Source organism: Cotesia typhae, unplaced genomic scaffold (genome assembly GCF_013202065.1).
Source record: "Cotesia typhae breed Kobodo isofemale line unplaced genomic scaffold, CoteBio_Ctyphae contig_26, whole genome shotgun sequence".
Classification (NCBI taxonomy): domain Eukaryota; kingdom Metazoa; phylum Arthropoda; class Insecta; order Hymenoptera; family Braconidae; genus Cotesia; species Cotesia typhae.
Window position 1 is genome coordinate 2,522,996 of NW_027423732.1, and position 15,310 is coordinate 2,538,305.

The window sequence follows — 15,310 nt, forward strand, 5'->3', positions numbered from 1 at the left end:
AAAAAACAATTTTGTGCAATGTAAACAAATGTTTTATTTAATAAACTATTAATATAAATTACTATACTTAAAAATTATTTACATGTAAAAAAATAAAACCAATTAAGATAGTACCTCTGTAAATCTACTATTTGATAAAATTTAATCGAATTTATTAAAAATAGTTTTTTAAGAAAAAAAAACATTCATTGTCTTCCAACTTGTTGAAAAAATAAGTAAACCTTTCGGAGTCATGAATTAAAATTGGTAAGTGTAAGCACCATAAAATCTAAGTAACGGAGATACTACCCTAACATATAATTAATGGAATTTTTCTTTACTTGAAAACAAACAAGCATATTATTAATTGCTGTACTTAAATATCTTCAATACATACAAATAAAATAATTTTTTTTTCCATAAAATTGTGATGACACAAATAAAAATTATTTTTCTTTAACTGAAAAATATTTAATTTAAAACAAAACATTGTTATATATTACTCTTTAAAAAAATAAAATCAAACAAAATAGTTAACTTTAAAACTAATAATTAAAATATATCATTCTAAGATTTATTTTAAATATTTTGTATGCAATTTCATTATGTTAACTACAACACTCGGTAGAAAAATATCATTATATTTTTGTAATATTTTTCTTTTAAATTAGTCATATAAATAATAAAATTTTTTTTGTCATCTGGAATACTTAAAATTTTTTCAATAATTTTTAGCGAATATTTTAATGATTTGATGAACGCTAATCGTTCCGAACACTTTTTGGTAATGTTTAACATTGCAAGTTTTCAACTTCAACTTGTTTCCGAAATAGTGCTATCGAGTAACGTTAAATTAACTTCACTATTAATGTTGTTGACGTTGATTTTTACATTGTAAGTATTTGCCTGCAAAGAATAAAAAAATATGAATTATTAGATTCCTCAATTTAAAATTAATAAATAGATTAGATAAATATTAGTCAGATAAAAGCTTCAATTATTGATATCCTATTTTATTCCAAGATTTATTTAACAAGTTTAAAAATATCAAATATTCATTAATAAAGACAAAAAAATTAAGTTTACTTAAGTCTATTGTGACGTGAGCAAAAATTTCTTATGGTAACAAGCACTCTTTTGAAAAACTCATTTTTAATTATTTTTTGATCTATTCACATTTAATTTTTTTAATACAAATAAAATGTGAAAATTCAATAATAGTCCGTAATTTCAAAATAAAGAACACTAGCAACCTACAGTCACTATGAGACTGCTAAGATTTACTGATTATGAATCTGAAATGTTTGGCTTAATAATTTTTTGATATTTCTAATTACACTATACATAGTTTGGGTAATTTTTAAATTAATTTAAAAATAATAGTGCTATTACAAATAATTTAATGGATAAATTGTCACGGAAAAAAATTTATAGAACTAATAAAGTATTAAAAACTCCTCCAAAAACTCAACATAAAAAATTTGACTATCACTGAAAAATATATAAAACTGAGAAAGGGACAAATTCTTGTCAATACCTTTCTGATGATACTAAATTCAGCTATAAAAATTCCTTTTAAAAATAATATACTCGTCACAAAATTTTTCTTACTCTCTCAACTATTTAAATCAGAAATTACTGTCGCTGAAAAAATATCTAACCCAATTTACGATAAAAGTAGCCATTACAAAATTCCTCAGACTTTTTTAATTTAAAAAACTCATTTTATCATATAAATACTCAGGAAACAAAATTTTTATTTTTCTCTCAATTTCATCGATAAGAAAAAAGAAAAATTTGAATAACAAGCCATAAATGAATATTCATTTTTAATAATCGAATTTTTGTTATTATTTCAGCAAATTAATGACTTATGCTTATCATGAATATTGATGATCAGTAGACTTATGTCAGGTTTTCAATAATTGATATATCTGAGTGATCGACTTCATCTGGTAGTATCATCAGTTGAAATAAATAATTAAATTAGAGAAATTACTATTAAAAAAAAAAATTTCCAGTCAAAAAACTGATTAATGCATTGCTGAAAAAAAAGTTTAATCTTTTAATCCTAAATATAGATAAAAAAAAATTGTGATCCTAGTTATGGTTCTTAGTCTCAATAATTAGTGATTTTATCTTATATTGTAACTCTGGAAGCATTAAGAAACACACAATTCAAATTTTAATAATGAGATATTTCATCAACTGAAACTTTTAGGGTAAGTGTGAGTTTTACTGCGGTTTTTTCGGTAGGTCTTACTTCAAAAGCATTTTTATTGAATTTTGTCAAAAATAACAATAATTTTTTTTTTTTAAACCAAAGTTTGACACATTATTGACTCGAAAAAAAATCAAGAGTGTGATAAACTAATATTTTCTTTCAATAATAAGCATTTAAAAAGAAAGTTCATATGCATGTATTACTGTGGGTATAAAAGGAGTTTGTCTCTATTACTGTGTGCCAATTACTGCGAATGACCCAATTACTGCGGATAAAATCCAATGATAAACAACTTCGGGATCATATAAGAAATTAATAAAATCCGTTTGAAAGATAATTATTTGTTTAATAAAATGACTGGATTAGAACGTATTCTTGAAGTAATTTGAATTCATATCAATTAATAATAATCACCAGAATAGTGATGTATAGCATAACAACCAGAGTTTTTATAGTAATTAAAAAAATTAGCTTTATCAAAGAAACACAAATCTTGATTTAAAAAATCATTTTGAATTTTTTAAATCAATCAGAAAAAATTTTAAATAAAGTTACATTCACTTAATTTACTGAAAATTTCTTGGTTTGAAAATTTTTCTGCTTAATTTAACACAACAAATTCGTTATTATAATGACCGCTTGTATTTTTTATCAACTTTGATTTATTTGTTTTATTTTTATCAATTTCTGTTTATAATTTATTTTTAAGATTATTCATTTTTAACTAAGAGCAATTTGAAGGCAACTTGAACTGTCAATTGACAGGCAATATTTTCATTTTAATTTAGAATATATGCATTTTACACCCGCAGTAATTGGTATAAATGCATACAAATAGAGGTAATCCTATTACTGCGGATTATTGAAAACATTCGCAGTAATACAAGCATGTTCATTTTTTGGTACCAATTACTGTGTCCTTGAATAAATAATATTAATTGATGAAAATTCAATTTTTAATGCATAATTGATATTAAAGAATGGTTATCTTACTTTTATATGCAAAAATTTTTAAATTTGAACCATTTTATGTAAAGAAAAAGATCTTTTAGTAGCACCTCTTTTCGTACAGAAACTAAAAAAAAAAGCTATAGTTTACTACCTGTATAGCCAGTTAATTTAAATTTATTAATAACAAATTGAATAACTATTGTACGTGTAAAATTACTATGCAAATATTTTCTTGAAGATTTCAATTACAAGAAACAATTTTTTTAATTCAAAAAGCTCAAGTATGATTTATTTATAATTGAAATAAAAAAATCCGCAATAACACCTACACCCGCAGTAATACCCACACTTACCCCACTGACTAAATAAACTATTCAATTGATAAAATTAAAAAAATCTTACCAAATGTAAAGAAGCAACAAATAGCCGCGCAATATTTCCTGGTTCTTCCTCATTCTCAGCAATTTCATGAAATTCCACCTGATGCGTCTCCTTCATTTTCAAGCTCTCCAAGATCCTCTTTTCATACTCATCGACGTGAAAACTTGGTCTATTAGCAGCAACTTTCAACGCTTCTATCGTTTCCAACCACTTGGCAGACTCTTCATGTTCATTTCTTCCATCAAATACCTTCCTCAGCTCTTTCATCTTTCGTTCAATTCTCTTAACTAAACTCTGATCAACATTCTCGGAATCATCTTCCTGTATTATTTCCATTACCGAAAAATCAGCCGTATTTTCAAGATCGGAAAAGTCATCAAGTGACCGCGGAGATGAGTAGTAACCATCTGAGTAACTAGTAAACAATTTATTCCTGCAATCAATTATACTATCAGCATTAAATTCTCCATCATTTTCTATTTCCATACCAACATCACAGTTAGAATCTTGATCCAGCAACCTAGACTCATAACCTATTAATTCGTCATTAATCATCACAGGACAATAATTAACACGTTCAGTTTCTTCCACTAGTTCTTTCTGCTGATTAACCAAAAGCTTTATTTCTTCTTCATTTTCAGTAACCAATTTTTTAGTTTCTTACTATTCAAACTTTCACTGTCGCTGGTCAAGAACGACTTTAATTGATTCTTTTTCTTTCATTAGTCGTCAGTTTACGCTTCCTTGGTTTTTTGGATCCTTTTAGTAAAGCAGCATGACAAGGTAATTTGAACTCACGTCTCAAACGTGGTAATTTGTCTGGAACACCAGATTCAAATGGTATCGGCTCGAGTATGCTAGTATTAATATTAATATTATTATCATTAGTTTCTAGGATATCAGTTACGGAATCAACTGAACTGTGTAACCTTTTAATTGGTAAAAATAACTGTTGACAATCATCAGGATCACCAGATGTATAACCAGCATCTGTTTCAATAGAGTCACGGGTTCTAGGAATTTTTCAGGATTTTGGTTACTATCACAAAGATTTTGTACTTGAGATTGATTGCTTTCAGGTTCTACTGTTACTGAAGAAGTATTTACAATGGGCTCAGATTCTAATTCAAGACTTTTTCGGTCTGATTCTACACTTTCATGACCAGAGTCAAAAGATAAAGGCAAAGAATCATGTGCCCCATTATCAGATTCATCGATAAGTTCATTACTTGTATCACTTTCTGTTGGTACATCTGTATCTGATGATAACAATCGTTCATCAGTGGAATCACGACGACTTGAATTGCTGATTGGTACTGAAAAATCCGAATTAATGCGCGAACTAGGTGTGTTTGGATTTGAGTTGGATGTCGTTGATCCATAAGCCGATTCAATCGTTGGACTCAACATTCCATTAGTATGCGTTTCATAGTCAGAACATGAATCAAAGTTTTCAAAATTCAAATCTGTTTCTCCATTATCAGGATTAGCATCTATTTCAGTATTTTTAGTGATCAAGTCTACAGTTTCAGAATTTTCAGGACTGTGATCATCAGATAAATTTATATCAAATTGATGGATGCTGTTTGTGAAATCTAGTGGTGTTATTGCGTCAATTAGCATCCGTGATGTTGACAGTTGTTGATTACAACGAAAATCATATTTTTACCGATCGCTTCCCCGTTTATGTCGATTATTTCGTTGGTGAATGCTTTACGGGTGATGTCTTCTAATTGCGGATAACGCTGGTTTATTAATTTTATCTTTTGGGCTTTTGAAGGCATCGATTTTTGGGTTGAATTTTTTAATGTTTCGGATGATAGATTTAACAAATCAAAGTTTTTAAAGTCAACCTGCGTTTTCCGGGATCGCCGAGTGGATTTTGCAGTGGCTTTTTCAGATTCATCTTCGTGTCTGAAAGTTCAATTATGTTTTATTAACTAGACATTGATGTCGAACACTTAACACTTAGAAATTATTGTTAATTTTGCTTTCAAAGTTTATATTATTACATCAAATTATTTCATTATAATCATTAAAGACATGTAAATCGCTAATTAAATTATTATAATATTAAAAATAAATTAAATTTTGCAAGCTATTGATTTTTTTAATATTAAATTATTCAAAATTTGTTAAAATGCTTAAATTAAAAGTTTAGATTAGATACTTGAATTACTATACTAAATAAATTTATTTCATTTTGTAGAAAAACAATTCATCTCGTCATTTGCGTCATTCACGTCATTCAAAAGGGCTTATCAAAACTTAGATCTGATTAGATTTGAGAGTTAATCCATCAAGCTATTCCGAAATTAAAAAAAAAAAAAAATTTGAATTGATATGTTTTTTTTTTTTTAAATAACTTTAAAGCGTATGGAAAAATCATAATGAAACCATATATACGTTTTTGTGTTTAAAAACTGCGTCGAGTGCATTTTCGAAAATGAAAATCGAATGACGCATTCAAAAGTTAAACTTCAAATTTAAACTTATCAGGAAGATCTAGGTTGACCTACGCGGTCAACCGATTTCCAGATTTTTTTTTCTAATTTCAGCCCCATAGAAGAGCTGAAAAATTGAGCGCCACCCAGGTTCTTTTTTTTTTTGAGGGGACTGACTTCAACGACATTTTTAAATTACTTAAAATAATTTTTTTGTATACTTAAATTGTAATAAAAGAGTTCTTTAAAATTCCAAAAGTTTTGGTTGTATTTTAAAATAACAAAAAAATTTTTAAAACTCATGCAATTCTAAGCTTCTAGACCACCGGGTCCCTGAAGAAATTCAGTATGTATGATCCCGGTAGGGCTGATTAATTCTTGAGTTAAGATTTTTTTTTATTTATTAAAAAAACTTTAAACGCGTTCATTTCAGAAATATGCTATTCTGGTTGACGTAATTGATATCTCTGGAATCACTGACTCAATCTTAATGAAATTTAAACCACACATTCTACATAGTAGCATAGTTGAATTAGCGAGTCTTCGCGCTTCGGGTATTTTCGGTTTTGCCCCCACCATTCCAAACATGTGCTTAAAAATTAGTGCATACGGTTAGCGTAAGGGTACATTTAATTTGTTTTTGCTATCGATACAACACATGTGATAGCTATAAAAATTAGATGGTGGAGAAAAACAGAAAACACCGAAGCGCAAAGACTCGCTAACCCAACTGTAGCTATTGCGATAGCTACAATTAAATAAAAATGTAGATTATTGCTATTTTTTAAGGAGTAAAACTGTGAAAATAAGCCTCATTTTTCAGTTATTTTTTATTCATTTTTTTAATGTCCGCTATTTCATTATTTATCAATAAACATTAATTTCCGTAACTGATGCAATAACTACTTATATATTGAACTTAAATAATTTTGATTATTGATTTTTAGATGAACCGTTATTATCATGTACGTCAGAGACAAACCAACTTTTGAAGGAGTTACGTTCACTCGTTGTTTATTTATGAAAAAATTAACAAATTTAGATATTTTTGTATTATTTAAGAGTGTATTTGTTGAGCTGAGGTAATTTTATATTAATATCTATAATAGTTTCTGTGTAAAAAAATCATGAATATTTGCTTTTTCCGAGCGCCAGAACCAAAATGACCCTTTAATAGAAATTAATTATTTATTTGAAAAATACACTCACTCATGGTCTAAAAATGACTGCTGTAACGCTGTTGTTTCCTGATACAAGGCTTCAACTCGTCTTACGTAAACATTCGCTGAGTTTTGTAAAACTAATGCAGCTTCACCGAAATTTAAATTATGTTGCTGATCAAGTAATGTGTAATAACTCTCGAGTACCTGTAAAAAATTACTATTACTTTCATTGAACAAAATTATCAATACTCAATCATGAATTCTTATAATATATTTGATTTCATAAATATTAATTATTCAATTTGTGTAAAAAATTTTCGGTAAATTAATATATTTACCAAACCGTATAAAAATTATTAAAAAATTAAAATAACCTTTGATAAAGGAAACTGCCAATCCGCTAAGTCTTTCGCCGGCTTCATCAATTGAGCAGACACTTCTTGTAATGTTGTCATATTTATGTAATATCATTTACACATCAGCGGTTAGCACATAAACAAATTATTTCTATCTGAAAAAATTAAAAAAAAGTCATGATTACTTTTATTAATAATAATATTAATTATTTTTATTTCAATTGAATGAAATAATAAGTTCTAAAAATAATTATTGATGATAAGTTCTGTGTGATTCATCACACAATTTTTAATCGATAGATATTGAAAAAATGTATATACCATTAAAAAAAAAAAAAAAAATAAAATCTTAGCTAAACCTACATTAAAATCGAAATTCATAGAAGAATATAATATTGAACGAAATAAAAGAATAAAATCAACTTATATCTGCAAACTAGTTTAAACTGAACAAATAATCTTCCAAAAGAATAAAAAAAGTGTGTTAAGTATCAATAATGGCAGTAAGACCACCTTATCTAATTATCATTATTTACGATAACATTGGTCTCATTGAAAGTATCGGTACTTTAGATTAATTTAATTGAATCTGTTAGTCATTTAATATTGGTGTAAAAAAATTTTTTTAACAAAAAATAAATTAATATCATTTGATAATAACTATAAAACTCCGATTTTTTCATACAATGACATGTTATTACCCATTGCATTGATATAATAAAATAATTCTCATTACTTGAATCGAAAATTTTGTTTAAAACGTTTGAATAAAATATAATTTTTAAAAAACAAATTTTTACATACTTTTAATAAATGAAAAGGTAAAAATAAAATTAACAGTATTTAGCGAAAAAATAAACGTTTTAACTCTGATAAAGAAGAATATAAATTAGATATCTTGACTATCAAATACTATAATCTAATAAATTTGAATGTTATCAAATCTCCTTTGTTAGGCACATGATTCCTTTTTGTAGTCTATCAGTTACGGAAAAAAAAAAATAAAAACTTAACAGTGATAGAAATGTATGCTAAGATTTAATTTATTTTTAAAAATGATTTGTTTTTCTTCTGAAAAAAATTATAATACTGTATATCAGAGTCGAAATAAAAATTATACATGGTTACTTTATTATCTTGTATGGATAGAATATTCAATTATATTGAAAAATTCGCGTTTATAATATAAAAAAGATTTAAAATTCGTAAGATTGCAGCAGACAACTCACAATTTAAAAATATTTTCTGAAATCATTTATTTATAAATGATTTACTTATTGCAAAAATAATAATACAAAAATGTACTTGAAAACTTTTTAGAAGCTTTTTCTACACAATTTTTTAGATGTTTTTTTACAATCATTAAATATAAAATTTATAACTTTATAAATTCATAAAAATCGAATTTTCTTGCGGTGAGTTAGATTTATAAAAAATAATCTTGATACCATCGCTAGTTGAGATTGAAATTTTCAAGAAAATTTTTTCTAATGAAACGAATTATTTTTTTTTCAAATATTTCATTTTCTATAAAATTAAAAAATATACGTGACTAATTTTGAATAACTTGAAGATAATTAATTTCTATTGATGATAATAAAATTAACAGAAATCTGAGCTGTTAGCGTTTTTTTGATAAATAAATTATTAAAAAAAAAAAAATCTAGAAAAAAAAATTTATGGATTGGGATTAAAAAACAAAATTATAAACGTTCAGATTTTTCAAAATAAAACAATAAAATGGTAAGTTGATTTCAATAAACTTTAAATTACACTAATTTTTTTAATTGTAAATTCATCAACAAAAAGAAATGTACTGTTTTGAGTCTTCAATATCGTATAACGAATTTCAATTTCCAAAAAATAATTTTTTTCATTAATAAAAATCCTAAAAATGAAAAAATGTCTGTTTATTTCAATATAATTAAAATTTCATTTCATTTTTTAAAAATGAAAGTTGAAAGCAGTCGATAATTTAGAAAATAAACAAATGAGATGAATTAAAAAAAAAAATTCAAACTTAACATGCAAGTTGTAATTTTTTTAATTTTTTTCAGCGTAATCACTGATAAAAATAAATTTTTAATTTGATTTTCAAGTGCATGTCACATCATAATATCCAGTGAATGTACATTACATGTGAAAACATTCTCACATGCATTGATGTATAAAAACATGTATGGAGATGAATAAAAATTTTTCCGTATCTGAAAATAACAAAATAGATTACAATCAAAAATTAAATAACTTGTGAATGTTATGATTTATGATGACAACAAAAATAATAATTAAATTTCATGATACGAGATACTGAATATATAAAACGAAAATATAAACACACCGTTACATTGCGCGGGCCCATGAAGTATCGTCACCAGAATATAGTTTAATTAGAAATAGGGTATTCATAACAAAATATAAATTACTTAAATAATTATTAAAAATCAATATAACACCACTATAAACTTGTATGAAAAAAATAAAATACTCTCAAACTTGTAATAAATAGTAAGTTACATATTAAATCAATAATTTATTTTAGATTATACCTTTAATGAATTTACAGCGTCAGTTCACTCAAACTAACTTGTTGGCCATTTTTAATTTTTACTTATATGTAACGTTCATTTTTTATTACGTCGCTTTTACTTTAGCAGTTTTGTATTTAGTGTCTTTGTTTTTTGTGTACACCGATATACTGACAATAATAATAACTGCTAGAATATTATATTAATGATATATACTACAAAACTACTAGTATGTGTATACATCGTGCGCGCAGATCGTGACCGGAAGACGGACAAAAAGATTTCAATTCCATTCCGCAAATTTTCACGCATACAATTTTATAAATTATCATCATCAACTTTCGAAATTGTCTCTATGCGCCATCTTGTGTGTAAAATTATCCAGAGGATCTGGATGTTCGGATGAGTTGTTTCTTAGTACATGTTGGTAATAAAGGTTAATAAATTTTATGGAGCACATATTTGATCATTTTTTTAATTTTATAAAAATAAATTATGGCAAAAAAAAAAAAAAACAAGAAAAAATTGACATTTAGAAATTAAAAAAAAAAAAATGCAATTTTTTAAAAACAATTTTGGAGCAAATTTTTTTGTTAAATAAAATTAAAAATTGTCAAGTGACAGCTAACTTGAATGTCATATAATTAATTTAATATTCTTAATTGAAAATTAATTTAATTAATATTATCAACTAATGTCAATAATTTTTATAAACACAGTCTGCTGAAATTTTAATATGCGTTATCTTTTTGAAAACTTTTCTAGCCATTTTTAAAAACTTGTCATGACATGAAAATGAGCAAATATATCTGACAATTTTTGAATTTTTGTAACTAATCAATTGTTATAAAAAAATGTTTTTAAAAATTTACACTTATAATTTTTTAAATTTCTACATGTGAAAATTTTTCTAAAATTTTTCATTATAATTTAATTGTTATAAAAACCACATTGTTTGATAGAAAAGTAAAAATTGATCTATTCTCATTCCCAAATGCGCAAAAAATATGAAAATGAAGTTAGCCGACATTTCAAAATTTTTAGGAATTTTTATTGAAAAAAATTTCAATGAAACAATTAAAACAAAATTGTCACATGTAAAAAACTTGAAAAGGTATAAGTGCAATTTTTTATAAATATCTTTTAAGTTGTAATTGAATTAATAAAAAAATCAAAAATTCTTAGACGTCTGCTAACAGTGTCATAAAAAAATACTTAAAGAATGTAGTCAAAAACAAAAAATTCTCAATAATTTTTTTTCAATTTTTGATACTTTCTGAAGAAGTCACTCACATGTAAAAAGAGTCCTGATGAGCCGCCTATAAATAGACATGTCAATTTTTTAAAAAATATCTCCAATGTAGTCTTAAAAAAATTAACTGAAAAGTGGAAAAAATATCTGATGTAAGGTATATGACCCCTCTATCAGCCAGATAAGCGAACATTTTTTTTTAAATAAATATTTTGATCATTAAGTACCATAATATTTATAAGATTATGACAAGGGCGAATATCTTATTTATTCAGCTTTATAAAAATCGAAAAAGTTTTAAAAATATTTATCAGATATTAAATAATTAATCAAAATAACTTTGATTCCCGATGTCCCCTCTATTGGCCTACTTATGTCCCCTTTATCGGCCGCCTTCGAAAAATTCGCTGTTAAAAAGGTAAATAAATATTAACTGAAATATGTTAAAAAGAGTTAATGGTTAATATTATTATTAAATAGAATACAACATAAAACATAACAATAAAAAATTATCGATCATAACATCACACATAACACATAAATAAATATAAAAAAAGTTTTTAATTTTCAATGGGCTTGTCTTCTTCTTTTCCAATACAGTTTTATTTTTTTCTAATTTCTTCTGTTCTTTTTCTTTTTCTCCTCAGCTAATCTTCGTTTTTTCTCTTCAGCCGCTAATAATCTTTGTTGCCTTTTCTCTTGTGCGGCTAATTTTTTAGCAGCTGCAGTTTCCCTTCGTTTTACTTTTCGTTCTTCTACATCTGCTATCTTCTGAAGCTTTTCTTGTTCCTTGACTTCGCTCAAGTGTTTCCACTGAAGTGAAGATACGACAGAAGGTAGTTTATCTTTTGGTTTTCTTTGTTTTTTTTTTTTTTATCAGTCGCTTTTCCAGGCCAAACTAGCGCTTCTCGGAACGACAGTGGGAATTTATCATAAATATCAGAGTTCTTATTCCTATTATTTTTAGTGGCCTGTTCGGAAATCTGAACTTTGGGCTGCTGATCTTCTAATAAAGTAGTGTCTACATTCTCAGATAATCTTTCATTGATTTCTTCAATAGTTGACTCCGGCTCCATAGACGAATAATTTTGGATGCACTTATTTCGAACAGCCGTATTCTCAATTTGATTATTGCCACTTGGGATTGTAACCTCGTTACCTGTAAATAAATAAAAATTTTTAATCACAATAATAAGAATGGATTAAAGTGGGAAAATACAGCTGAATGTTTGGTGTAAAATATAAAATAATTTACCAGATTCATCATGTAGATTCTCTTCTTCAACAAATATTAAATCATTGTCGAGGGCAATCTGCAAATCATTTTCAAGAACTTGTTGAGCCGGAGGTCCTCCCAGTATTTCAATATTTAGTGACTTAAAATCAATATCATCGTTGGTACTATATGGTAAAACATCAACAGTGTCAGGATCTTCAGCTAAAGTACTTGCAATACTCTCATTCAAATTACTTCTTAGCGCAGACGAAGACTCTATTTTCAAGACAAATAAATAGGAAAGAGAAGCAAAAAGAAAAGTAAGAATAGAACCTTAGAACCGATTATTTAGAAAAAAATAATAATTAAAATGAAATGTAAAGCAAATTATAAAATTAGAAAAGAATAAGTCAAAAAAAATTACTTTTCATTGATTTCCAAACCATAAAAAGACTCGAATCTTCTAATTCACCGTCCCACTCTTCATCAACACCAACTTCTTCAAACTTTTGCAACGTAACTGGATCTATATACTTTTCCATAGCTGTAAGTGCATGATGATCATCATTTTGTGTTGCAGCATTATCTTGTTCTTCTGTCCCTTTTGATTTATTTCTTAGTTTATTATAATTTACAGCATCTGCTGAAAATGGATGTAGACCTGTAGTTTTAAAACCGTTTTTCATGATAGATTTAATGTCCAAAGTATCAACAGCGCTTTTTAACAATGTTGCAAAATTTTTTTTGTTATTTTATTTTCATTGTTATTCATACGCCAATCAGTTACCACTTTTCGCCAAGATACTTTCAAAGGATGGAAAAAGCAACATCCAGAGGTTGTAAGATGTGTGTTGCATTAGGATGAAGCGCAATCAAAACTATCTGCTTTTCACGACAAAAATCACTCACTGCCATTGTCAAATGAGATGAATGTCCATCAATATATAAAATAACAGGAAATTTGATTTTATTTTCCACAAGCCATGGATAAAAATGTTTGCAATATATTCATAAAATTTTCTCCGTTCATCCATCCATTATCCGATTTACCAGCAGCCCAACCTTCTGGCATATTTTCTCGTATGCTATTTGGTACTCGCTTATATGAAAAAATCACTAAAGGAGGAGCTAATTGACCAGATGCACTTGCTACAAATAGAGTAGTTAAACATTCTTTATCGTCATTTTGAATGATGTTATAAACACTTCTTTCACCTTTTTTAACAAAAACTTTTTGACTTTTGGAGCCAACATAAATGCGGATTCATCACCATTGAACACTCTACTATCTTCGATCTCGAGCAATAGCTTTGAGAAAAGTTCTTCTTTACTTCAGAAAACCAGCTACGGATATTAGACTCAGAAATCGCAGCTCTAGATATTGTTAAATTTTGTGCAATCCGTTCGGAAAGTTGTGGGTGACGAATCAAAAAGCAGTAAGCCAGCTACGCCCAGAAACTCCATTTTTAAAAGGGTGCACTCTTTCCTTACCATTATCCTTTAAAGTTTTGAGAAGCATTTTAACACTTCCAAGTAATTGAGATTTACAGACGGGAAATCCGTTATCACTCATCAGCATCATCCATGATATCAAATGTTGCTCTTCGTCTTTAGTCAAGACTGTTTCTGGACCCCCTTTTCTAATTTTTGGAGATGAGTCTTTTACTTTAGAGTTTAATGTTGATCTGGGTATGCTGTATTTCTTGCTAATAGCTCTAACAGATTTACCATGCTTGATTTCTGCAACTGCTGCCTTTAGCTGTTGGACAGTGTACTTGAATCTTTGAGGTTCCTTCTTTTTCGTCTTCACCATTTTTAATCTGTTAAATAAAGAATTTATTAACTAATTTTGTATAAGATTAAGAATTTAATACTTCAAAATGTAGTATAAAATTATATTAGTTGAAAGTATAAAATTATATCAGATATTTTTTGTCAATACATCTAACCTTTAAATATACGTCAATAGGCCGGCCGATAGTATACACAGAAATGATTTTCTTGATCCCATGCTTGGCCGGTCTATTTTTTAATATAAATTTATTAAATTTCATCATTATAGTGATTTCTTATATTATTTAAAGTTATGTCAATAGATATAAAAAGAAATATGTATATTGTTATTATTAGTTTGAAAGAATAATACCATGTTAAAAAATTAGGAAATCTTAACCTACCTGATAATAAATCACCAAAGATGAAAGCTGTCACAACATTAATATTTTTATTTAAGCTTACACTGTATTTATTATTTTTAAAAATGTATTTTTTTGGCACTCGGTAGATTAAAGTTTTTTTATAAAAAATTTTTTGTGAGATGTTTGCATCCTAGCATCTATCAAAATAATTTATTGACTAAGTGGCCGATAGAGGGGGCCTGGCCGATAGAGGGGTCACATACCTTATATTGATGTAAAAAAATTTTTAGTGTTTTAAATGTATATGTAGTTTAATTATTGTTCAACAATACAAAATGCATATAATTTTTTTAAATCCTGAAATTTCAAAAATTTATTAAATATTAGGTTCAATTTCAGTTTAAAAACAGTAATTCATAATTAACGATATTAATATCTTATAACTAAAAATTCAAACCATTCCAATTGAAACCTACTATCAATTATTAGTTTTTTCAATTAATTTTTCTGGAAACTGAATGATTATATTCGAGCAAATTATGAGAAATATAACTAAAAAGTTTTTATGTTATCACTATAAAAAATAAGTAGGTTTTAACAATTCAATAATTTTATTATTACCGGCACTTATTTTTTGGATTTAAATATTTCGCGCTCTTTTCAATCTAGGGATTTTGG

The 15,310-nt window shown here is 26.7% G+C and overlaps 2 protein-coding genes across 2 annotated transcripts; both read right to left on the reverse strand.

The window, feature by feature from the left end:
- Positions 1–17: 17 nt before the first annotated feature.
- LOC141525483 (uncharacterized) lies at positions 18–10,232 on the reverse strand. Its single transcript, XM_074239998.1, is given in 8 exon segments — positions 18–885; positions 3,557–4,194; positions 4,241–4,535; positions 4,538–5,202; positions 5,205–5,449; positions 7,189–7,346; positions 7,517–7,653; positions 10,048–10,232. Coding segments are annotated over 7 exon segments (2,175 nt in total). The 5' UTR covers positions 7,598–7,653; positions 10,048–10,232; the 3' UTR covers positions 18–792.
- Positions 10,233–12,068: 1,836 nt separating this feature from the next.
- LOC141525199 (uncharacterized) lies at positions 12,069–14,823 on the reverse strand. The gene is given in 10 exon segments (XM_074239588.1): positions 12,069–12,437; positions 12,534–12,770; positions 12,919–13,242; positions 13,245–13,316; positions 13,319–13,491; positions 13,493–13,712; positions 13,715–13,819; positions 13,822–13,923; positions 13,926–14,314; positions 14,672–14,823. Coding segments are annotated over 9 exon segments (1,974 nt in total). The 5' UTR covers positions 14,308–14,314; positions 14,672–14,823; the 3' UTR covers positions 12,069–12,078.
- Between the last annotated feature and the right edge of the window lie 487 nt (positions 14,824–15,310).